General features: G+C 37.6%; 1 protein-coding gene across 2 annotated transcripts; it reads left to right on the top strand.

The window, feature by feature from the left end:
• Positions 1–507: 507 nt before the first annotated feature.
• LOC139970590 (calmodulin) lies at positions 508–25,414 on the top strand. 2 transcript variants are annotated; one of them, XM_071976395.1, is made up of 6 exons: positions 508–945; positions 9,901–9,931; positions 11,418–11,561; positions 17,260–17,386; positions 18,387–18,502; positions 24,737–25,414. In XM_071976395.1, exons 1-6 carry the CDS (start codon positions 928–930, stop codon positions 24,763–24,765), a joined length of 465 nt encoding a protein of 154 aa, XP_071832496.1. In that variant the 5' UTR covers positions 508–927; the 3' UTR covers positions 24,766–25,414. The 2 variants fall into 2 exon arrangements, with proteins under 2 accessions (XP_071832496.1, XP_071832495.1); XM_071976394.1 differs by lacking the exon at positions 508–945 and adding an exon at positions 1,639–1,838.
• Positions 25,415–26,366: the final 952 nt, after the last annotated feature.

The raw sequence follows: 26,366 nt of genomic DNA, 5'->3' as shown, positions 1-26,366 counted from the left end.
TCCCAATTAACCCCCATCTAATCAACAGAACCCTTACGTCGACATGAATTTATTTTTAAATACTCTACACATCCCGGCTTTTCGAGATTGGTTTTTATAAATTCTTATTTCCACGGGCAGTCAAAGGCGACTTTAATAAGATACTGCTTCGAGTTTTTAGCCTCGATGCTTGTGCAGGGGAAAAACCAAAACCCCCTTCCAGATGGCTTCATATAAGCTATTGATTCGCCTGACCTATTAGTGTTTACGCCGGGGATAAACGTCCACTTCTTATGTCTCGTATATTTGTCACTTTCGTTCTGATTGTATATAACGCGGCTCGTTCTGTAAGTAATTTTCCCCCGACTTACCAACCAAGCCCTCCCTTTAATGACCAATGTTCTGCGGAGGGCTCAAGATATGAAGTGATTTGTGAGCACCAGCCGTTTGGTCGGTGGCGAGTCGATATTGCGCGCCGTTGTTGCTGCATGCGACACTAAACAACACGGGGAGGTAGAATACCAATATACTATTAGAGAGACACGACCACGTTGGTCTGGAATGTGAATAACGCCGTGTTTTAGCCGCCGCACTATAGCTTCACTGCAGATCAGAGCCGACAACTATCACTTAGCACTTGGAGTAGCCTGAAGACACACCGTGATTTTGATTTTCGTCACACTACGAGATACCACCAATTAGTTGATACCAATGTAGTTACGGCGAATCGCGTGACTTGTGTGTAAACTTACTTAATATACTCGCCAAAAAGTGAAGAATAATTCAACAAGCATAAACCATAAAACAATTATATTTTTTCGGGGAAAAAATATTTTAATCTGTATTAATCACCGTCGTGTTTCCAGGACTACAGTTATCCAACTTTTTATAACAAAGTTTTCTTTCTCTCTATATTGTGGAACATTACCAGTTAACTTTAATATCATCATGGCGGACAACCAAATGGTAAGATCTTGTCAAGTTTTTTTGTTTGTTTGTTGCGATCTTTTAGAGATATTCTGAAGCCTTTTTCTAGTTCACTGCTATTGGTTGAACGGATTACTTAACATCTTTCATATTCATAATCTTTGCAATCAAATATATTAGGGAAACTCCTGACGTATACTAGATACACTTGATACCATAGAACACAATAGAAACAGCTATAGACCTATAGTTTGACTCGAAATATGACTAATTTGCATACTACAACATCTATTTTGTGAAAGCTTTTCCAATCTAAGGCGAGTATAATGTTTTGTATAATCGATTGTTCCTATACATTGATAAAAATACTGTCAGATACAGCTTTTATACTTAAGCTGATAGGTATTCAGCATTTTAAAATCCCCTTCCCATGTCGCTCCTCACAAAATCAGGCTGCTTGAATAGGCCGTTCAAGTGCATGCCAAGGGCCCATTGTTGATAGGAAATGATCAACTTTAAGATTTATAAGGTTGATTGGTAAAAAAAGAAAAAAAAAGAGCAGGAAAAAAATATATAGAATATGTATATAAAAAAAAAATAGCACACACAACTATTGTCTCGTCGAGTCTCGTCGACGTGTGACTCAACTGCAATTCGTTTCACTTGAGTCGGATTCGGAAAAGAAAAAAAAACGTGGAATTTTCACAAGGAGGCGATGCGTAGGGGCGGAAATTCAAAATCATGCACAATTTTGCAGCTGTTTCGTAAAATGCATGTTTAAATATAGAGATAAGCGGGATATTTCGCGAGCAATAGTTGTATCGGGTAATATACTCGGCACCAAGAGACATAGATATCAAAAGTCGTTTTCCGTTCTTTCCGGTGAAAAGTGGATGTAATTTAAATTATCAATGGGAGTTTCTTATCGTAAGGTAATCAATCTTCTTTGTAATAACAAATTAACCGATTTCCAGTTTGTAAATACGTCATGATTTTGTGTTTGGTTTCTGTTTTTTGTTCTCACGAAGCTGTTTGACTTTGTAATGTTGCTAATCACATAAGTACAATTTACTAGCTGCATATTACGTGTATATAGAAGGTGCATATACATATAGACCTATACATATAGCCATCTATCTATCTGATATATCCATCTATCTATATATATATATATATATATATATATATAGATATATATATATATATATATATATATATATATATATATATATATATATATATATATATATATATATTTATATATGTACTTACAACAAATTTATGTTCACATTTTCTTTGCAGTGCTCAGTTAAGTTACAGCTTCGTTACTTTCGAAAAGGCCCGTAAATATAGAGCTACTATTTTGTTATTTTTGGGTAAAAGCATGATCCTTTTCGACGCCGGATATTGATTCAGTTTAAGTGAAAAAACGTCGATGAAATACGCCTCGCTAACAATATAAGTCAAACAAATTAACTTGATTGATTAAATCTGTTAATTCTACCGTGCTACCTCTAATTTTACCTACTTAATCAAATCAAACCACATAAACCCGCCGAGCTTTAGTAAAAGAAAAAAAAAAAAAAACTTGTCACCTTTTGTTTTGTCTTTGGTAGAGAACAAACATTAATGACGTCATCATGGTATACCATGGTGTTAATGCTATGTTTTAGGGATTGGTTTTTAACCGTTTCATTAACAATGACACACTTTCAACGATCGATTATACTTAAAGCAGCTTTTCCCAGTTAATTTTTATATCTTTTTTATTTTTTTATTTATACCGTTTGATACTTAAAATACCATAACTTAATTGTAATTTCGGGTATACATTTAGTCCCTTTTGTTGAGGGTGTGAAGAAAGTTGCGAGGGTTGAGCATAGACCTATATAAGGTGAAAAGCGTGCAGGGTGTGTGTAGGGAGGACCAGGAATGGGGCGGTGTGGACCGTACTTGAAGTCATTAAGGCTATATCCTATATATATATATATATATATATATATATATATATATATATCCTTTATATATCCTTTACCCTATAAATATATAACATTTTCGGTCTATAGAATGCACAATATGCAATTCTTAATGTTTTATCCTGCATTCAATTCAAATATAAGTTCAATTAATTCAGTTTATCACCTCTGTTGTTTAGGAGGGTTCAAAAAATTCCCAGGGAGATATTGTGCAATTGGTTCAAGCCTTTTCAGCTCCGCGTGCTATTTCATATGTTTGAAGGCTTATATCCCTGTGGAATCTGACTTTTTCAGTTTACAGCCACTGCTAACTTGAAGCTTTTAATATTATTCGATGTCGTTGTCAAATATTTGAATGAAGATCAAACATCAATGCGGGATGAGCGTTCATTTAAACGACAGTATTTATCCATGCCAGGATCTTTAAAAGTTGGTTGTAGCCTTATAGGTTATATTGTACCGTAAAGTGCAACTCAAATCGACTAGAAGGATCAGGAATGGTCACAGCACACATAGCACGTTCAGTGGTAATTTTGTGTTAGACTGAGATGTATAGAATCAGGACTAAATGATTTCTGTAATGGAAATATGCATGGTAGTTTATGGTTGAACACATATCTTTGAATCTAATGTGTACATAGTAGAACTCCCTGGATAAAATCGTGCTATATATGTATTGACACACGAAGGGCTTCACATGATTGTATTCAAATTATCAGGCTATGCAACACCACTCAAAAATTCAATCGCACATAAGATTGAACGTTCCAATCTATACAAATAGAGGGCGTTGTTGCTATTGTTAATATGCGTACGTTGATGTACACACATTGAGCTCTCACAATATACAGCGTTTGTTATATAATAATGTCCAAGCTGACATTTCGAGAACAGAATGGGTAACAGAAGGCCGTTGAGTCCTGGGGTCTTCAATGGAAGAAATTTAGTTCACTATATGCGATGGAACATAGGAAATCAAACTATGTTACCTCTCATTTTCTACCTTTTTGAAACTACGAATTCTAACATTTCGACTTAGTGGGGACATTTCGAGAAAACAAGAAAGAAAAGAAAAGAAAAGAATCGAAATAAGACAAAAAAGAAAGTATATGAAAATTACAATATATAGTTATTGGTTCTTCTTTGTTAATTCAAAGGAGCAATAGATATAGGATTTAACATGCCGTTTATTGCATAATTAGTTGTAAAGTGAGGAGTCAAAAATACAACTTTGCACTCCCCTTCCCCCACTCTTCATAACAATAGCGGCCCCTCTGCCTCTCCCTTCCCCTGTTCAACTGCGCCTATATGATTGTATATTTCAAAGTCGTGTATTACGTGTCCTCTATGGTATTCTGTACTATTCTACATCTAAAGGGGGAGGGTGAGGTACTTAAGTGGGGAGCTGACGAAACATTGTCGCGCCACATTGAACCCCCTGTTTTTCTCTCTTTTTTTCCCTCTTTTTTTTAATAGTCTTTTCTAGTAACTAAGTTTTAAGTCAATTTTCCGAAAATCGTTCAGATAATCATCGCGGGGCATTACTACATTGGCTCAGGCACCATTGTTACAAAACGTTCACTATGTTACAACTGCTCACGAGCTTAACGTTTCATATCAATAAAGTAATGTTTGGGAAGAATACAGACTCATTGTAGATTAACATAAATCTTGGACAAAAGCTGAATCGTACGTTAACTTGGATCTGACATGCATGGTTTGATTACAACGTCGTCTTCTATACCAGCATATTTACACTGTTTCGAACGAACAAAACTACTCACGGAATTGTGAAATTAATGGAACACTGCACTGTAGTACCTACTTGTATGCTGAACACGCGCCAACGCTCATTCAAGGTTTTTTTCATTTTTTTTACTTTTATTTTATTTTCAATGAACTTTAACCAGTTAACGTCTGTTTTATAGTGCATATATATATATATATATATATATATATATATATATATATATATATATATATATAATATATATATATATATGTATATATGTATATATATATATATATATATAAATATATAAAGATATGTATATATATTTCTAGTGTGCCAGCATCGGCTATAAACTATATTGTGACATATTTTTTTGAATAACGTACCGTTTCACTTCAATTCATTAATTCCGTCTGGACTTTAAATGTCAAACTTTACGGTGAAGCAAATTTTTGCATTTTTCATATACCGTACTATATTGCCTGCAGCCGTAAATTTTATGCAAGAATTGACTCCTTTCGTTATGCTTTTTGTAATCAAAATCAGGCCCCTGGGTACCGTACGTGCATTTCTGCATAAAATAAAACTCGCACATAGATATATATGTAACGACACAACATGTTGACGACCGGGTAGCCTAGTCCATGATAATAATAAAATAAAAATGATAACGTAAAAGCTAACCCGTAGGTACTTTATTGATGGTTATCTATATATGATGCTTAGTCATTGTGTTATATATATATATGTGTTATATGTTATATGTAATATGTTATATATATATATATATATATATATATACATATTTATATATGTGTTTGTGTGTGTACTGATGACGATCCCTATCACGATGTAAAAAAATGACAATGGCGATGTTGACATTAAATGGACAGACTTGAACAGAAATGTCAAATATCAAAATGAAATGCCAATTATGAAAACTTCGTCTATGCTTGACACATACAATACCGTCAGAACAAATTCATTTACATAACTAATTTATGAATATACAGCTTGGCAGAACGTTCGTTGGTGTCTGCAATAATTAAGCGGAGAAATTAATTAATATTAAATGCTGATTAACTGCTCTTCGGTGTCTATAACTTTGTTCGGTAAATTCTCATGATCGAAACCTTCCGATTTATTGCTATCATCATAAAGATTTGATTCAATCAGGACGTTGCCTCGCGGAAATATTTCCGTCAAATCTAATTTTGAATGATATGATACGCTTGGATTCTAACTTGCTGGTTTAGTAGAGACGGGACTTGTTATGCTATCTGATGTTGGAAGCTTTGCATACTCGAGTCATTTTTTCCTCCCGTTAACCATCCGGTCAATCAGAATTGCATACAAAAAAAGGAGAATGTCATACCATGGGTGTAGGAGTGTATGGGTTGTAGGTAAGGGGTGAGAAACAGCAGAAAATGGTTCAATCTGGGGGGGGGGGGGGTGGTTGCCGGGGGGGGGAATGTGACATTGTTTTGAGGAAGCCGGAAAAAAAATTACCACAGAAAGTCCAGTGAAGGTTTTATTGCTAAAAAATCTGACTAACTAGCTACTGGAGCAACCAAATGGTTGTAATTGTCATGTATGCTTTTGTTCAGACCAATGAAAAGTATTCAAGCATGTGTAAGTAACTCATGCAAAGTTTAAGCCAAAGCAAAATGTAGCTTTAATGATCTCCTCGACTACGGTACGGTTGGTCCTTTACAACGATGTGAGATCATTATTTGTGATTAATTTATCTTTCCTTTATAAGTTGCATTTATTTAAGAATCTCTATGAGTAACCATTAGTGAAGGAAAATATATTAATTTGGATTGTAAGTTAACAAATACATTGATCTTTTTTGACATACCTTGATTTTGCAGGATATCCCAAAATAGGAAATATGAAGGATCACATAGGTCAAAGAGGGTCTGAATTTGAGAGGGGTTTTCCGTCAAAGCGCATATCGCTGTTAGACACGGTCCACTAACATGGAGGTTATCCAACCAAACTAGCAAACGTCACCCAATCCTCACGTGACAGTATTTCTCGAGAAAACCGTTATGTTCACAGTTTAATATGTCGTGCAATGTCATCATGCCCAATGAATGACGTATCTTGTGGACCGGGAAAACCCTATAGTAAGGGTTAACCGCTAGGGTTAACCCTAACCCTAACCCGAGAAAAACTTGCATCACATGCAGTTTTTATGCAATACCGTACTTCTTGAGGGCAATGGAACTTGCCACATTATAAGTATAACTTGTCTTGAAAGATGAAAAAAAAACTTGAGGTCTTTGGTGCAAACGTGCATACATTCACATCCATATGCATATTATATACGCACACGCACCTATACACGCCACACATGCGCATTTCCGGGGTATTCCAGACCATCTTAGCCAATGGGTCCCCTAAACGTTCCATTCATCATTCGTGAAGTCAAAAACGTCCTGAAGAAAGACTATAGATCAGAAAAAATGTGCCTCCAAAACGATTCAATTTGCCAGAATTAATCTACAGAAATTTGCGTCGACGTAGGCCACCGGAGGGCATTTCGTAAATAAAAAACACTTCACACAGTTTCAAGTACTCAGACCCCATCGTTCGACCGATATTAAGTGATTCGTAATGATACATGGTTACCATGGCAATGAGGTCCACAATGGAATATGCTTTTTAACATCTAGGCAAATGGGGGTGGTATTTATTTGTAATTCAACACTTTCTTTCGACATTAATACTTAAGTCTTATTGATATCCAAAGCTTCTGAGTGGAGATATCGCTTCTATCCATTATATTTGGCTGGGATATTTTCTATTTAAATATAAATCTCATCAATTTTTAAATGAAATCGAATACCAAAATTACGCGAAAATGTTTTTGTCGTCTTTGCCTCCTATAGTTTCAGATTTGTACTTGTGGAGTTCTTATTTTGCTTTCGTTTGTAAATTTGACACTATTCTATGTAAGATTGGCAAACTTATAGTTGCTACATGGAATTGTAAGGGGGCTTAATCCAATGTAACATATTTTGTGTCCCACAAGATTTAATCTTACGGTCTATATTCACATATTAAAATTATCTTAGAATTTATTAATTTAAAGAAGACACACATTTCAACCTTCTTCTTTAGCTTATATGTGACAGCAATTTGTGATACACAACTCTCTGTCATACAAGAGCCCATTTTGATATGAAACCCTTTAAATTCACTTTGATATTCTTTTCATATTTAATGGTGGAATGATACTATTAACTAATGTCATCATAACGTTATGTTAAGTGCTTTAACATTTTAAATTCGGCAATTGCAAGACCCATCTTCAATACAGAAAATAAGCATTGGAAAAAAAAAATACTAACTCGAAGCATGTGTTACTCGATGATGTCATATTTAGACTTGACCAAGTCGGCATCTATGAGTGGAGAGGATCAATATAGCTATCTGTGATGGTCTATTGCAACTAAATGGAATAACTACTTTTCTTAGCTGCTTGCCAAGATGTACAGCACAGTTATCTTTATTTCACATGCAGACCAATCGTAATGATTCGGGTTGTGTCTTCTTCTTGGGGGGGGGGGGGTATGAGGAGGGGGAGTGGCGGGGGATTGAACCACAGTCACATGTAATATTGTTAGGTTACTTAAAACAAACCATCAACCCTAGATGTTGAAGGCTTCGAAATATATGTAATTTATCCTCAATCGCGATTCCTTTTCTAAAATTATGCAAATTGTATCATTTTACTGTTTTTACAACATGCATCCAATTAGTTGAATTCTGGAAAACTTCCAACTACCGTTGGCTATACTCTATATTCTATCGATGACTAAGGTTGTGTTATATCTATCTCATTTTAATTTTTATAAAGTATCTGCTATACATACTGAAAAGCCGACTAATTGTTTTAATAAATTACATCTCAAGTTTTGACAAAATAGTGATGATGATGAAATCCATTCGGTGAGACAAACTTCCAGCGTCGCCAGGATGAGAAATTAAAACACAAGACTTCATTTCGTGTGGATTTCCTTCTATAATTAACGAGAGATTATTGTCAAGTTGAGATGGTTAAACCTTGGTGGGATTTTAGAGGACGGTTATCACACAATCTACCATCGAGGAAAAAGAAACTAATTAAAACGACACTAGAATAATAATAACAATAATAAGAAGAAGCAAGAAAAAAAAAATACTGTGAATCACACGATCTCCATCAGTGCATTTTCCTGCACACGTAGCAAGGTCACGTGACGACAAACGAACGGCGACTTAAAGGGATTTAATGCTCTAAGAAAAACGAGTGTCCATAATTGTATTAATGACTTTCCTTGTAAATATTTTAGCCTAAGTGTATGATATATAGCTGATTCGGATGACAAAAGCCGTCGAAAAAAACAATTCTTTTCTAATCTGTCTGGCATGGGAATATATATAAATATTTATATATATATATATATATATATATATATATATATATATATATATATATATATATATATATACATACATATATATATATATATATATATATATATATATATATATATATATATATATATATATATATATATATATTTCATTTAACAGAAGTCTGTTCAAAGGGTATATCTTTCGAGATCCAACCTTATGATTCACAAATGAATTCGAATTGGTTAGCATCAGGATTGATCTCTAGAGTAAGACAAAAAATATGCCAAATAAACAGAACTAGTATTATATATATATACACAGGTGGCAAATGCCTACAATGGAATGACGACCTTCCTTACTGGTTTCGGACCATTTCTCATCAATGCATGTAACAATTTTTTTTGTACAGATGTAGTAAATTACATCATAGAATTTCCTGAAGTTCAATCCGAATATTCATTATGTCATTTGCATATATGGTAATTTAAGTTATGTCAGGTGGCTCCTCGGTATGGTTGTAGTAGTTTTTGTGTTGCGCTCTAAATGCAGAGCGGATCGTTAATTTATGGCTTTCATTCTGTTGGTCTAATGCCTTTAGTACAATTAAGATCTTCAACGAATAAATCTTACATTTTGAGTCTACGAATATCTATTTAATCGTGTTAGTTTGTTTGTGTCTTCGGACCAGCGCTTACACATGTACAGCTATAGGTAGCTACAGTATGTGTACAACGTTCCAGCCAAGCTATATATCTTTCATTCTTCGATACTAGCATAATGCTCATCAACAATTTATATAACATTCCCATTACATATTCATGTCAAATTTGGTTTCAGTATTCAAAACATAAGTTTCTTTTCTCTTTACTCCTGCAGGCAGATCAACTGACAGAAGAGCAGATAGCTGGTAAGCGAACCGAGTTCATCATATCTCTCTACTCCCTCCGTCCTACCTCAGGTCCCCCCCCCCCAGTAGTATATATATATATATATACATATATATATATACATGTATATATATATATACATCTATATATACACAGACACATATATATATATATATACATATATATATATATACTCATTATATGTACCTTAGGTCGACAGTTTATGGTAAAAAAGTGTACCTTAGGTCGACAGTGTACCTTAGGTCGACATTTCAGTGTCGACCTATTGTTTTTACTACCATTTTAAGAAACTTTTTTTTGTCGCAAATAGCTTTATAATGTTCTCCGTCCTCTAAAACGTTCATTTACAAGGTTTGGTTAGGGTCGGTTCAGGGTTAGGGTTATAGAAAAAAAGGTTAGGGTTAGATTGAATTGAATTTAGTGTGTATAAGTCAATGTAAATGTCGACCTAAGGTATATATATTTAATAATAATAATTCTAACTCATATAGCGCATTATGCCGACGCCTTTAATGCGCTTTACAAGAAATATACAGCATAGTAGAACAAAAAATACACGAAATACACGAAAGGATAAAAATGTCGATTCGCTTACTCTACATGCCACAACCCATTAGGTAGAAAAGTCCCTGCCGAACCCCACCCCCCCCCCCCGTCCCCATCCTCCGGTCAATCTACACACTCGTCCGATGGCAATTGAAATTTCAGCCTTAGCTTATTTGCGTGTTATTGGGAAGAAACCTTGTTGGACAGAATATAGACACAAACCCTATACTGGCATTATTGATATATGTAATAGAGAAACCTGTCAGGAACAACTTCTCCAAACCGCTAAGAAAAAAAATCTAACACAAGGCTGAAAACTTGATCAAGTGTAACTTTGATATCAGCATGCAATATGTGCTCAAATATTTTACGTTTCTCATTATTGATTGCAATCGTTTGTTTCTGTAATGGAAATGGGTTTTGCAAATGCCGAATCTAAAATATTTAAGCATTTTAGGAGACTTAAAGATGGCGTTGAATGGTTTCAGCGTCAACAGCGTCAGAGATCGAATTTCTTTAAGCTGTTTAAATGAATTTCTTTTCCACAAATATATGTCTTATAAGCCAAAGATGATGGTTTGGTTAATATTCATATATATATATAATTATATGTAATAATATACCATGAAAATATGAAGGAAAGAATAAAAGAAACTTAAAGACTTCTAATACTAGCGGCACTATATATGTAATGTTTAAAATGAGTGCTCCCAAACACGACTCTAGACTAATGTATCTCTCAAACGGAGATCGAATTTCTCTAAGCTGTTTCAATGAGGTTGTTTTTCTCACAAAATATCTGTCTTATAAGCTAAAGTTGATGGTTGGGTTTGTGTCCTCTTTAATGGTAGCAAAGCTTATGTTCTTTGTCATTCCTTGTCTCTAATCTGTTTCATTTCTTTCGTTCTTTTCTTTCTCACTTTTCCTCCCGTTTATTAGAATTTAAGGAGGCTTTCTCCCTATTCGACAAAGATGGCGACGGTACCATTACAACTAAAGAATTGGGAACAGTGATGAGATCGCTCGGTCAAAACCCCACAGAGGCAGAATTACAAGATATGATAAATGAAGTCGATGCAGACGGTAATATATACTGAAATAATAATACATGTCACTTAGAAGCATGCATGCGCGGGGATTTATTCGCATCTGGCAGTAGCCGTTTTACCATGTTGTATGTTCGAATACTGGGATTCATGGAAGTATATTACGTAACTTATGAATGCTTGTCAACAATTTCTTTCTATATAGCGTCGTAATTAATAGATGTTTGCTTTCGTACTCAGGCTCTATCGTGCATGTATGTGTGACTTTTCTTAGAAAGTATCTCAGTACTGGCTGAAATGACACACTATATGAAATATCACGCGAGGCGAAAATGAAATTATAGACATAAACTTCAAAGGTTTGCAATATAGATCTAAAAAAAAATATTAAATTTATGAGTCACCAAGTGTCTCTATTCGATTAAACGGTTAATGTCTTTGTAATTAAGCCTTGACAGGCAAACCCAGTATTGTAACCACAGATCGTTTAATTTAAAGTTAGATTGAAGGGTACCTAGTTATGTTTGAATATATATACCATGGTTTGGTTAAACGTACATCGACAATATTTGCTTTGCAAAAACATCGACTAACGCACATAACGAATACTAATTAGATAATGTTAACAATACACTTGAGTTCGGACCCAGGCTTTACGAGAGGAGAGTGTAAGGGGGGGGGGGGTCAGGGAGGACACAACCCGGGACCGGACCAATGGGGACGGGGAAATATAGGACAAAGCGTAATGTGTGTCATTTTTAAAGGAGGAGGGGGCGGGGGAGGTGATATATTAAGTATGCAACTCTCCCCATCAACGCGTGAGACCAGTTATAGCTGCATGCTGAGACCCTATACAATGTAGGCCAACATTGTAACGTTACTATGGGATGTGCCCAAACGCGTTTTAGTGTGTGAATGCAACCGTGCACTAACTAGTGTGAAATATACGATCTCATTGTATTGGTGGCAATTACTTAAAAGGTCAAAACGTAGGATTTCCTCATTATTTTTGTGATTTAATATTCTACGACGAATGGCGACTTTAAAAGCTTTGTCTTAATTTGTAAGTTTTACCCAGACATGATAATACCTCCATGCATGGTCTTACGTATAGTGCCAGTGATGAAAGAGAGTGTAGGTCCCCTGAAGTATAAATTGCAGTATAACGATACGATAGGGTTGCCTACAGATCCAGTTTGTAAACAGTATTGACAAGAGAAGCTCAAATTACTCTTCGAGAAATTTTGTCTGTGCTGTGTGGACATGCGCAAGATGTGTGTTTATATCGTCTTTCAATACCGATATTCAAATGGTCTAAAGATGTATGGAGTGACCTGTTATAGTTTTCGTCATGCTAACATTTCATCGTAAATTATCTGCTTCAATCGTGAGACTACTGAGGCTTGGAAAAGGTCTTCTCCCGGTACTGAGAGCAAAAAAAAAAAAACCAACGAAAAAGGCACGCTATTATTTTGCGGGTCTGATACATATGGAATGCATATGGGAATATAACGTAAAGGCCATTAACAAAATGTGAATGTGTTTAGAATGTTGCAGGTTGTTCTTTTATAGGAACTATAGCGTTTAAACTCACTTTTACTAACACGAATGAATGCTAATGTCAAACACGTAGGCTAGGGTATACCGTATAGGCTACATATCTATATGCTATAGGCTGTACACGTATTTATCATGGCAATATGATATCAACTACTGATATCAGTGTAGTCCATTTGGTAGTGACAGTGTTTACCTTTCATGGTACGTTGTCTCCAGTAAACGAGCTTTCTTAAATGCTTGAAGACATTGAAGACATTAATACTTCAGAGCGTTAATTTAACACCGGAACACAGTGTTGTTCAATGATTGCAACTGTCTCAGTTACCCTTGGTTTCCTCGGTGATGTATGGATCGTTATGTCAGAAACCTCAAATGTGTCTATCGTGACGGAAATACTAATAAACTTAGACCCACTTATTACAAACTCGCCTACATACTCGACTCGTTGTGAACTCTCTTCGGAATAATATCGTCAAAACCCTATAGTTCTTTAATCATATAGAAAACACCCCGTACTTTAGCACTTACATTATTTCAAAGTAAGTGGAAGAAACTGTTTATTACGACGCGGGCGTTACTTCCCAATTTTCCCTAGCCACGTGTGTTATACAGTCGTTGACGTTTTCATTATAACTGTCCACAGACTGTTTCAAGAATGTGTTGTTAGTAAAAACGCATAACATTAGAAAGAACATTTAGAAAATTAAAAAAAATAATGGATGCAGACTTAGTCAGCAACGGAAAATCGAAACTTGTTCATCATGATATTCTTGTACCATCATATTGGATTCATCACCGAACACTGAAGATTGTGGGGGGGGGGGGGTGGGGGGCATGGATCCTTCCCTGCTAGCAACCCATACAGTTTATCAATTTGGTCTTACTACGGGTTAAAGTAGACTCAAATTTGACTTGGCAGAAACTAGTTGATTATTATTGTAATGTTGTCAGTAGTAGAAGAAAGAATTCATTGACCCCTTTTTCAATAGGTACATTGTACCTTTCTTCGATTATTGTTACCTGATATGAGGATCATGTTCTCTAGAAAATATTAACATAATAGAGAAACTTCAAAAGAGTGCTGCTAGGATTATAGATGCATCATATGATGATAGATCTACTGACCTATTCGACAAATTAGGATAGAAAGCATTTGACCAATAAGACTATATATTTGTTTTATTATTTCATTTCTTTCCTATGCCCCTTTAATAGTTTACTATCCTACAGGGGTTTGTTTGTTTTCATTGGTTTCTTTTTTATTACGTTTTCTATTAACTGTTGTTTTATTCTTCCGCTTCTCTTATTGTCTGTATTTCTACCTGCTCTTTTGATATGGAACGCCGAAATGGCAATGTATATATGTTGTTTACTTTCTATGCTGTCTGTTATCATGTTGTTGTCTCCTTGGATGTTGTTGTCTCCTTTGATGTTGTTGTCTCCTTCAACGTTGTTGTCTACTTTGATGCTGTTGTCTCCTTTGATGTTGATGTTGACTACAATTCTTCTTATTTGTCTTTTTAACTGAGGGCCTCGGGGAAGATAAGCTCTGACTTACCGAGTCACCCTCAATTAAATGAAGTTTAAATAAATAAAAACAAAAACACGTTAAGCTTAATGTACTCTGATGAGTTAGTTCTATAATCAACCGTTGCACACTCACTAACATAAACAACTTGTACACACAGCCGAATGATTTACAACTGCTATCCTATACGTAAACCATCTACTGTGGATGGGTTTCCTCTCGGGCCATCAAGTGGATATACCGCTCAATAATACAAGTCACCAGCCTGTTCCTATAGCAACAAATACATAAAAATCAGACAAACGATGCAATGTTTGGTCAAGGAATTGAGTTTAGTTTCCCCCCTTTTAGTGACCACGTTCTCTTCGGCCCGTGTCTTGCCGTCTACGTAGCAACAGGTAAACAATTCATTTTGGTTGCTAAGCGACATGATTTAGTGGTTACTTTACGGCTTACTCAACAAATTACGTAGCAATCCTTCACCCTTCATCAAGGAAGAATCCCGAGCGGACGATTTCATTATCAAACTGAATCATTTGTCTTCATCTCTCAAAGCGGCCAAAGTGTAAACAGTTGAAAAAACTGGACCAATCACCGTTATCCACGGTGACAGAAACCAATTGTTATTGAGACAGAAAGTCCCTTAAACGATCATGTATATATTGAGAGTGAAAAGTGACTGCTATCGGAAATTAACCATCGTGTTGCTTTAGATTGATATTAACGGAGAGGTAAATGTATTAATTGGGTAGGCATGCTTATTTCGTTTCGTTCTAATACTTCAAAGTGAAAGGACACGCGTTAGTAACGATTAAAGCAATATGTAGAATGACATGAGGGGAGGGTTGTGGGGGGGGGGGCGCGGTTTTATGGAATTAAGTATTTATGAAGAAGGGGTGTGGCACTGGGGACGTTGAGGCTGACTCATCTGAAGTGGGGTATTTGGGTCCCCCCCCCCCCAGAGAGAGAGAAAAAGGAACAGACGTGAAGTTTGTTTCAGTTTTGTGTTACAGGGGGTGGGACATCATAACTGGGAATAATGCCACCCCCCTCTAATGCCATCATCGACAAAATTCCTGTCAAACATCGAAATAGTGTAATCAAAATAAATATTGATCTGTTACAGTTCCCTATTAAACATCGGTTTGTGTGTTGTCAAATATATTACGAGTAAAATAAACAAATGAATGCCTCAATCATTCGTGGACATTCACTGAACTAGCAGAAGTAAAATATCAAGTATGTGTTGTAAGGCTTGTAGAAACAAGTCAACAACGGAATAGCACGCAGCAGTGTATATACAAAATAACAAAATACAAAGTTTTTATTAGGTTTTTCTTGGTGTGTTTTGTATTATGAATAAACTGAAGCTGCTGATATTTTTAATGTAAAACTGTTTAACATGCAGACCTTCTCACAGTAAAGTACTTACAGAAGTTTAGTTCCACGCCGCACTGTATGCCTCTAGCAATAACTCAATGAGATAACTACTGTTGATTTCATTACAGTTATCTGATTATGGCCATCACCGTTATCACAATGTAATGAGGAGTGAATATAACTTCATTAGGGTGTAATTATGAGGCACCTTAGTTCAAAAGGATGGTCCAGAGGGTAAATGTACATTCCACAGATGAGAGAGGAACACATTCTAATCATCTTGGTGAAATGTACATCAATTCATATATATATATATATATATATATATATATAAATGAAAATCGTAATGAGTTGGAAAATCAAGAACAGTGAAAAAACTTTCAGCCTCCACCGGGATTCGAACCACGGGCCTCCCGCTATATATATATATATACCGTCTTCGAGATAAGAACATTTGAAATTCACATGTGTGGTAGCAGAAATAAATAAACAAATGTGATGTCATATAGAAGCACACTAACAAATTTGTCTTACGTCGTTCTTCAACATTTGAATTACAATTTTCTACTTCACATTCGTGATGCATCTCATTATAAATACACTGCCATGATTGGTTTGTTGTTAATTTCACATCCCCTTAAGTAAAGTTGGTATCCAATTCAAGGTCAAAGCTGTGGCAATTTCAATTATTTAATAAACATATCATGAACGCCATGTAGGAAATTGGATTACAAATTCCACAGGGAAGCTCAGAATGTGTTCCTCTTTCTTCAGTCGAATGTACATTTTTTCCTCTGGACACTATTCGTTTAATTAAGGGACAAACTTTCCATTTTAAGAGCACTATATATATATATATGTATATATATATTTATTATATATACTAGTCTCGCTATTGAAATCAGAAACCACCTGTTCGGTTAAACACTCTATATGTACAATTTCTTTTCCTGTCAAAATCATGGATGACGAGTTAAATGCCAGCCCATGCCTGCAGAGAAGGTGAGGTGTCTTTTCACCGGAGAATTCAAGGGTTGATTCCAACAGACAGAAAAAGAAATATATAAATATATATATATATATATATATATATATATATATATATATATATATATATATATATATATATATATATATATATATATATATATATATATATATATATATATATATATATATATATATATATGAATCTTTCCGTTCAATGTTTTACTCGTAAATTCATCCAACTACTGTCTTTTTATTTTTCTGTTCTGCCTTCTTCCAGGAAATGGCACGATCGATTTTCCTGAATTTCTGACAATGATGGCGAGAAAAATGAAAGATACAGACAGCGAAGAGGAGATCCGAGAGGCTTTCAGGGTCTTTGATAAAGATGGCAACGGATACATTAGGTATAAACTCATCTTGTTTCATTTAGTGACCACTGCCCCCCCTTCACCCCACCCCCCCAATTGTGTGTAACAACATGCCCATTTGTACAACAACATGCTCGGATATAAAAGGATGATTTTAGACAGAATTTAAGTGTCGATATGTATTCTTTCCAAGAACAGATCAAGACAAAATTGAGTGTGAAAGTGGTGATGTTTCTATCGTTATTCTATAGGCTTTCAAGATATTCGTCTTTCAAATATGCTAAATTATATATTTATATATTGATGACGACATCAGATCCTCGTTGCAGGCCTAAATGTTTAATGGTTATCCATTTTATTATAACTTCTAACGAATCAACCAAAATATGTTCTTTTGACTTTCGCATGATCAACAGAGCACACTTTGGCCACATTCAACACCGTTTGTGCAAGATAAAAGGCTTATGATTTGCTATTGAATATTTGTGTTGTATGTGGGGAGTTGACCTGGATGGTCTCTGTGTTAGACTAAGTAATCCAGCCACTTTATATTAATGAGCCTCAGTCTCTATACTTTAAAGTGGTATAGAAATACAAGCTGGACTGATATTAGCAGATATTTGTAACGGTTTATAACGTATCAAAATTATTCATTGTGTTCCAAAAGGGGGGTGGGGCGAAAGGAATTTGGGAATGGGGGAGGCGGTGGCAACAACATTGTATGCGAATGTCATTTTTCCTTCAAAGGAAACATGCGCACTTGCTCGACCTTTTATACCATCTGCCCGAAAGTGTCGGAATTTTAGTGGCGGGGCGGCGGAGGAGGGCGGGGAGGGGTGTGGGGTGGGTGGGGGGATTGGTGGCTATAGTGGATATTTACTGCCCTGATCCGCTGTCTCCTATACGCATGTGCTTTCTACTACTTCAATCTTGACTGCAGGTTTGTTAAGTAATAGCTATGTTCTGTTTGTTCATTAACCCGCATTATTCTCTTCTCTCTATTGTCTTTTTGCTTTGGTGTTTGGTATTCGATTAGTGCTGCCGAACTCAGGCATGTGATGACAAATCTCGGCGAGAAACTGACGGATGAAGAAGTTGATGAAATGATCAGAGAAGCAGATATTGATGGTGATGGACAGGTCAATTATGAAGGTCAGTTGCGTGCCCCCCCCCATTCTCTTTCCCATTCCCTTCCCCTCAGCTCCCTCTCCCCCTCCCCTCCCCAATAAAATAGGAGATTGACTTGTAACATATAAATGTCATGTTGGCCCTCGAAAACATGGTTAGCCCCTTGGAAAGACCAGGGATATCGAACTGATCAAACTTTAAGGGCCGGATAATCCTTTTCAATTTCAAACGTCAGAATTTTAAGTTCACTTCAAAGCCCTACAGCGGGTTTCGTTCTAACTCCTCATTAACACATCCCTGGTAATATTCTGTCTGGCTCTGCCAGAACTGTGCATGTTAATAGTAGTGATATACAGACAGGACCATCTCGTACCCATACCATACCCCTGGAGTTTGTTACTTTCGTATAGCATTTGCCATTTCTTGAGCAATGTAAAAGTTAGCATGCATGCAGAGCATTCATTTGAAGGATGTACATGCATCCACGACCTCCTCTTGCTAGTATGTGAGTTGACATCCATGTGTTACTACAATAGCATAGGTGGCTATTATATCTTTTTTTGTCAAAGAATTACACAAATTTCGTCTCTATTTTTTAAACATCAACATAAAACACAGTGAAAAATGGTATCTTATCCTCCCTTTTTGTCAAGAGAACATATTAGACTGGATTAGACAGGATGTATACTAAGATGTGTCTTTTGGGGTAATCCCCCATGAAGTCACGTGGGTGCATAGATCATGTGAACAATGTTAAAAGGTCCCTTTTATTTTTGGTTACAATTACCGCCACATGTCGGAAATGAGTTGGTGGTGTCAAAACATATGTAACTATGGATAGAGAGGATGGTGAAAGGGAAACATGAGAAATGGGTGTGGGTAAGGGTATAGGAGAAGGGTAAGTGTAAAGGGAAGAAGATTGGAATGCGAGTAGTGAACGCAATGTGGATGGATAACTACGCCTTGATAACTTTAGTCAGTTTATTAACCAATCCAATTTGACTTGTCTATCTTAGTCAGGTGGCTTAGCAACTTTAACGTTACCGGCCGGACAAAAGTACCAAATTTGGCATGGAGTTTCTTTTCGACCTATCTATCGATTTTATCCGTGGAACCCACTTTATCGGTTCCGATTTTTCAAGATGGCGGCCAAAATCCAAGATGGCCGCCAGAAAAAAAGGAAATGTCATATATCTGGCTGTAAAAATCGGAGATGAACAAATGAGGGGTCAATTCAGGTGTTTCCGGGGCCACTGAAACAGATGATGATCATGGCATGTTGCTTGAGTAACCCACTTCCAAGATGGCTGCCAAAATCCAAGATGGCCGCCAGAAAAAAAGGAAATGTCATATACCTGGCTGTAAAAATCGGAGATGAACAAATGAGGGGTCAATTAAGGTGTTTCCGAGCTCACTGAAACAGATGATGGTCATGGTATATTGCTTGGGCCACCCACTTCCAAGGTGGCGGCCAGAATCCAAGATGGCCCCCTGGAAAAAAAGGAAATTCATATATATTCATTCCCCAGACCCTTGTGCCCTTTTCTGATCGGGACCATCAAACCTTCCATCCTCAAACGTGTAAATGAAACCGGGCTAGCATCCTGATTATATATGTTATGACTGGTATTCTAATTGTGTCACTTTGGTTCAGGAAGCCACTTAGGACTTATTGGGAAACTTTGAGGTATGATCGACCGTGGATAGACACTGTCGCAAAGCCTGTTATTATATGGGAGTTACGAGTGTCATGTAAGACTGATTACATTGAGTCAACTATATAACAGGGTAACCTGAGGGAAAACAGACCAGATGTGAATACCGACTCATTGAGAGATTTTGTACGATTGTGCACCCTTCATAAACACAACGTCAATTGTGCAAACAACACATGCTAAGCAGGTCACTAGGCATCTGAGGTATTTAAGTAGTCTTTTCGAACCTGTACTCCAGGGCTACTGTTAGCGAGGATCTCCAGGAAGACTTGTTGTCTGGTATAGACAAGGCCCCCCCCCCCTCATAGTAAAACGATAGCTTGGGTTCGAATCTCTCCGTTGGTGAGCTCTGGACAGCGGTAGCAGCGATGAAGAAGGGAAAGTCCCCGGTCCCGATGGCCTCACTGCTGAGTTCTATAGGACCTTCTGGGAGGTTCTCGGTGGGGACTTCAGAGACGTGTTCGCCACCGCTTTCCAGTTCAATTACATGAGTCAAACACAGAGGGCTGGAAATATTGTTCTCCTCCCAAAGTCGGGAGACCCTTTAGACCCTAATAGGCGTGCAATAACGCTGTTAAATCGGGACTACAAAATCCTGGCCAAAGCATTAGGAAATCGCTTAGCGGATGTGATGCCGGATATTGTAGGTCCTCTCCAGACTTGCGCTGTGCGAGTCCTTCAGATTGAACTCAGTGTTTATTCGTTGGGTCTCGTTACTATATAAGTTAACGAATTTACTTCTGGTCCCTTCCCGGTTCGAAGGGGAGTCCGTCAGGTTTGTCCCCTCTCCCCGTTGTTGTATGTTCTCTTCAGCGAAACGCTCAGTACCTCGCTGGACAGATGCTCGGGGTTTCGGCCTTTCAATGTACCGGGTGGGGCTAGAGTTAAATGCGTGCAATATGCCGATGACGTTACTTGTATTGTGTCGGACCTCGTCTCCTTCAAGCCTTTTATCGAAGGTTTTGGCCACCTTCCAAGAGGCTACTGGTGCCAGACTTAACAAGTCCAAGACCAAAGGGCTGCGTTCGAGAGGTTGGCGTGGCCAATCCCTCCCGTTCGATGCTACTTGGTCAGATGTCATGATCAGGGTAATCGGCATCTGGCTAGGTTATGGTGCCCCGGAGGCCACCACTTGGGCCGAGAAGGCTGATCAGGTGGAGGCAAGGCTCGACACATTCAATCGGATGTGACTCTCCCTCCCTGCGAAGGTTATAGTTGTCAATCGTTTAATTGTTCCTCTCCTTTGGTATCCTGGGTCGGTGATCGCTGCACCAGATTATGCCTTGGTGCGATTGGAGAGGATCATTTTTTATTTCATTTGGGGAAAGTGCAAACCAAACTTTCTCAAAAGGACCGTTCTGTAAAAGACCCCCTTGAGCGGGTGGGCATGGTTTGGTCCACCTACCATCTTAACTGCGCTTTCTCCTTTTGAAAGGTTTTTTTCGTTGCGTTTGAGAATCCCTCGTTTGCCTTTTTTGGTAGGTTCTGGGGTGGTTTTCTTTTTCGCCACTACTGGCCCGGATCCTTTTCCAACAACCGGCTTCGGGGGTGTATACTCAGATTGGTGACTCACTTTGTAGAATCAAAGAGGAGGGTGGGCCAGATGTTCTGCTGAACGTGGCCCCCTCGGCTTGCCAAACCGCCATCTCTCCAGATGTGTGGTGTTCTGTGTGTTGAAAGTCACTAGATAGCCGTCTCGGGGACATGGCAAGGAGGATTGCACATGGGGTCCTCATCACTAACCATTTTCGCCTAGTCAGGTGGCGATTAGGTTAAGGGATTTGTCCCTGTGTGGGCTGTGAAGCCATCAGGACTATGCAACACCTTTTGCTGGAGTGTCCCTTTGTCCGGTTGGTGTGGGAATGATGGTTTCATGCCTTCATTATTGGTGTTATTGGTTGTTATTGTTGTTGTTGTTTTAGTTATTAGTGTTATTGGTTGACCTCAGATGACTAGTGACCCGACTTAGCGTGTGTTGTTCGCAGAATTGACATTGTGTTTATGAAGGGGGGGGGGGGGGGGCTTGTCTATACCAGACAACAAGTCTTCCTGGAGATCCTCGCTAATAGCAGCCCTGGAGTACAGGTTCGAAAAGAACGACCTAAATACCTCAGATGACTAGTGACCTGACTTAGCGTGTGTTGTTCGCACAAATGACGTTGTGTTTATGAAGGGTGCACAATCGTACAAAATCCCTCAATGAGTCGGTACTCACATCTGGTCTATTTTCCCCTCAAGTTACGCTATTATATAGTTGACTCAATGTAATCAGTCTTACATGACACTTGTAACTCCCATACAATAACGGGCTTTGCGACAGTGTCTATCCACGGTCGATCACACCTCAAAGTTCCCCAATAAGTCCTAAGTGACTTCCTGAGCCAAATTGACACAATAAGAATACCAGCCATAACATATAGTCAGGGTGCTAGCCCGGTTTCATTTACACGTTTGAGGACGGAAGGTTTGATGGTCCCGATCAGAAAAGGGCACAGGGGGTCTGGGGATTGAATATATGAAATTTCCTTTTTTTCCAGGGGGCCATCTTGGATTCTATCCGCCATCTTGGAAGTGGGTGGCCCAAACAACATACCATGACCATCATCTGTTTCAGTGAGCTCGGAAACACCTTAATTGACCCCTCATTTGATCATCTCCGATTTTTACAGCCAGATATATGACATTTCCTTTTTTTCTGGCGGCCATCTTGGATTTTGGCCGCCATCTTGGAAGTGGGTTACTCAAGCAACATACCATGATCATCATCTGTTTCAGTGACCCCGGAAACACCTGAATTGACCTCTCATTTGTTCATCTTCGATTTTTACAGCCAGATATATGACATTTCCTTTTTTCTGGCGGCCAACTTGGATTTTGGCCGCCATCTTGGAAAATCGGAACCGATAAAGTGGGTTCCACGGATAAAATCGATAGATAGGTCGAAAAGAAACTCCATGCCAAATTTGGTACTTTTGTCCGGCCGGTAACGTTAAGCCCCAAAATTGTTGCTAAGCCACCTCACTATCTGTGGTTTGACAAAAAACAATAATTATTTTAGAAAAGAGATATTTTCCCCTGATTTCTTTCTTTCTCTCTTTTGTTGTCGACTTATTAAACATTCTGACTTTGCTTGAATGAAATGTTAATTATGAATCAAACAGAAATCTAATAATAAAACAAGCAAAAGCTCTCAAAACCCTTGACATATAATTCTATACCGTATGATGTCTGTCTGACATGGATTGATTTACGGGTGGGTATGTTGTTTTATTATTCCATTGTAAGTAGTAGTTTAGTTTCAAATATCACAGATAATCTTTCTTCACAATCGTCTTTCTCTCTTTTTCTTCTTTTTGTCGAGTTCAGTTCAAACTTGATCAACTTGATAAATGCGAATAGCAAGGTCATTATTTCATGTGCATGAATAATTCATATCTGAAACGTGTCCATGCGTGCATACTTGAGGAGGTACAAAGGAGGGGGTGATGCTGGCGGCATTGTTACGACGATCTCTTTGATATAGAAAATGTTAATTCAATTTTAAAAGATGCTAATTTCACACCGACGAGCGAAGTAGAATGTTTATATCTTTGAAATTAGCCGGGAAAGATGTTTCATGTTCTCATTGTTGCAATACCTGCGTTGAATCACAAACAGTGTACCTAATGAAGGAATATATTACTTTGAAACTTCCTTACTCTCCAAATTAGAACGTTTGCCAAATTAATGTAAATAATGGTCAGCGCGAGATGATCAGTGTTACTATGACAACATGGTTTTTGGTGTGTGTATGTGTGTGATGATGATGATGCGCGGCAATGACAAAGAATGGCAGTGTGTTTAGAGATCTTTTATACCTTCTCAGCCGTAATTTGCTTTCTTATGTTTGGCTTTATGTTATCTTAGTCAAGCGAAATACTCATGACGAGACAGGGGGGAGGGGGGGGGGGAGGGGCAACGCGGATAATGGGGGGGGGTCTGGAGGGTCACTTAAATTGAGACAGTGAACCACCGCAGTCTAATTAAGGAAGCGACGAAGTTTTTCTTGAAGATGAAGAAAGACCGTTTACCGAGACATGGCACCTCGACAGTATGAATATATTGCTAAGTAATATATTACGCCCAAGTCAGCCAGTTTGGCACAGGGGCGTAGCTAGACTTCGTTTTTTTAAGGGGCCCAATTCTTTTCTGTTGGCGGGCAAAGCCTATTGACATGTTAGAGGAGGGGGAACAATATTAAGGGAGTCAATCTAGCCCGCCCCACTCTCCCCTTCCCCGTGGTTACGCCCCCGGTTTGACATTCACCAATGTGCTTAAACAGAAAACTGTGGCTAGGTTACAGAAATAAATTTGGGCAATGAATGACAAGTTTCATTTTATATATTTCTTTTTCTTATATTTCTTTCTTTATACTTCTTCATGTTTCTTGGACGTAGGTATATCGTCATCAACAACTTAACAATGTTGAAAGATAAACATGAAATATAGTCGTATATGATTTGTTAATTTATTTATTGATTTGATTTTCATTTCATCTCGATAGAATTTGTAACAATGATGACTTCCAAGTGAGCATGTCTATTACGGAGTGAACAGTTTTACATCGGGCAATGGTGGAATTCTGACGCCAACGGCCTCCCATACCCGCAAGACTGGCTAACAGAGCACTGCAACGTCAACATAATAGTTTCATACTAGCATTGTGTGACAGATTTTAATAGAGTAAAAAAAAAAAAACAATTAAAACAAAACAATTGTAACAGTTTTTCATTTAGAGCTAAATGAGTCACTCGGAGATGATTTTGATACACTTTTCGTACTTCGATATTAAAAAATAAATAAATTATGTTATCTTTTGTTTGTATTTTTACGCCCAAACATATCATTTACCTCAATATTAAATTAATAACATTCAATTGTAATCTAAATGTGTGTGTGTGTCAGACTGAATTAATTCAAACAGGCCGATAGCGCTGTTCCAGCGACGCGGAGCGTCGACTTAGTGCAATAGCTTTCTACCCTGCAGTGTTTAAACTGGAGGTATAGCGACCCCTGTTACTGTCGCCAATTGTCGATATTGTGGAAAACATAGTTGCAAAATATGACGCCATTTTGAAAATCAGCACGCTTAATCATATTAAATCCGGGCACAAAACCCACCACTGGAGGGTGGCTAAGATGATGAAGGGGCAAACTGAGATCACCAAGGAAAAAATGAAAACCCGGGGGACCTTCAGGTATACATTTAGGTCTATACACGCTGTATTATATCTATGTGTATCTATACAGAACATGCGCGACGCCTATTTATCAAATGTAAGCTACATTACATATTTATGGTTATGTTAATCATACTTAATCCCTATTTTAGTGTTATAGTATTTAACTACCTTTTGTATGGGTTGAGATCATCACCACACTCACTCAGCTCTTTCCTCCTTTCCTTCTTCTTACCCTCCTCCTTCTTCTCCTTCTTCTTCTTCTCCTTCACTCTCCTCCTTCCTCAAGTGAAAGCAGGGCTGCTATCTTTGCTTGATTCGACGTCGATTTAACTAAACATTTGGCGTTGCCTTCTTTCTTTGCTCCTCTGTTAGGTCACGTGACTGATTCTGATGATTCAGCTGTGAAGCTAAAATTGTAGTCATATTATCGACACTATTTTGAAGCAACGTAATTAAATGGGGACTAATCTAAAAGAATAGAGGGGTGTCACATTTCAAAAGTGTTGCCTTTATGGTCTCCATTCTCACAGGTGTAAGAGAGGGTTTTTTGTGTTACGTTTCGCCCAAGCAGGTCATTCTCTTCGTACAATAATTATGGGTCACCATCATCTCGCTCCTGCAGCTCCACCTAAGCCCCTCCGTTACCCCTAATGATCCCAGTCATAACCCCAGGCACACATATTCCATCGACTTCATTCATTTTCAATCTACGGCATTTTCCAAAGACTCAGCTGCCACATGTATTTAAGAAAACGAATGAATATATATATATGAATATTCAGTAGCTATACAGTTATTGAATATTTTTCACAAGTGATGCCCGACAACATCCTCATTTAGAGAATGTGTTTGTTTACGTAATAACTGTATGGAAACAGTAAAAAGGGTACATGAGAGAACTGTTTCAAGCTGTGAAATAGAACGACATGATATAGTGTTACTAACTCAGTT

The sequence above is a fragment of the Apostichopus japonicus genome, chromosome 8, assembly GCF_037975245.1.
Source record: "Apostichopus japonicus isolate 1M-3 chromosome 8, ASM3797524v1, whole genome shotgun sequence".
Classification (NCBI taxonomy): domain Eukaryota; kingdom Metazoa; phylum Echinodermata; class Holothuroidea; order Aspidochirotida; family Stichopodidae; genus Apostichopus; species Apostichopus japonicus.
The sequence above is the reverse complement of the archived record's forward strand: the minus strand, read 5'-3'. Positions and strand labels throughout refer to the sequence as shown.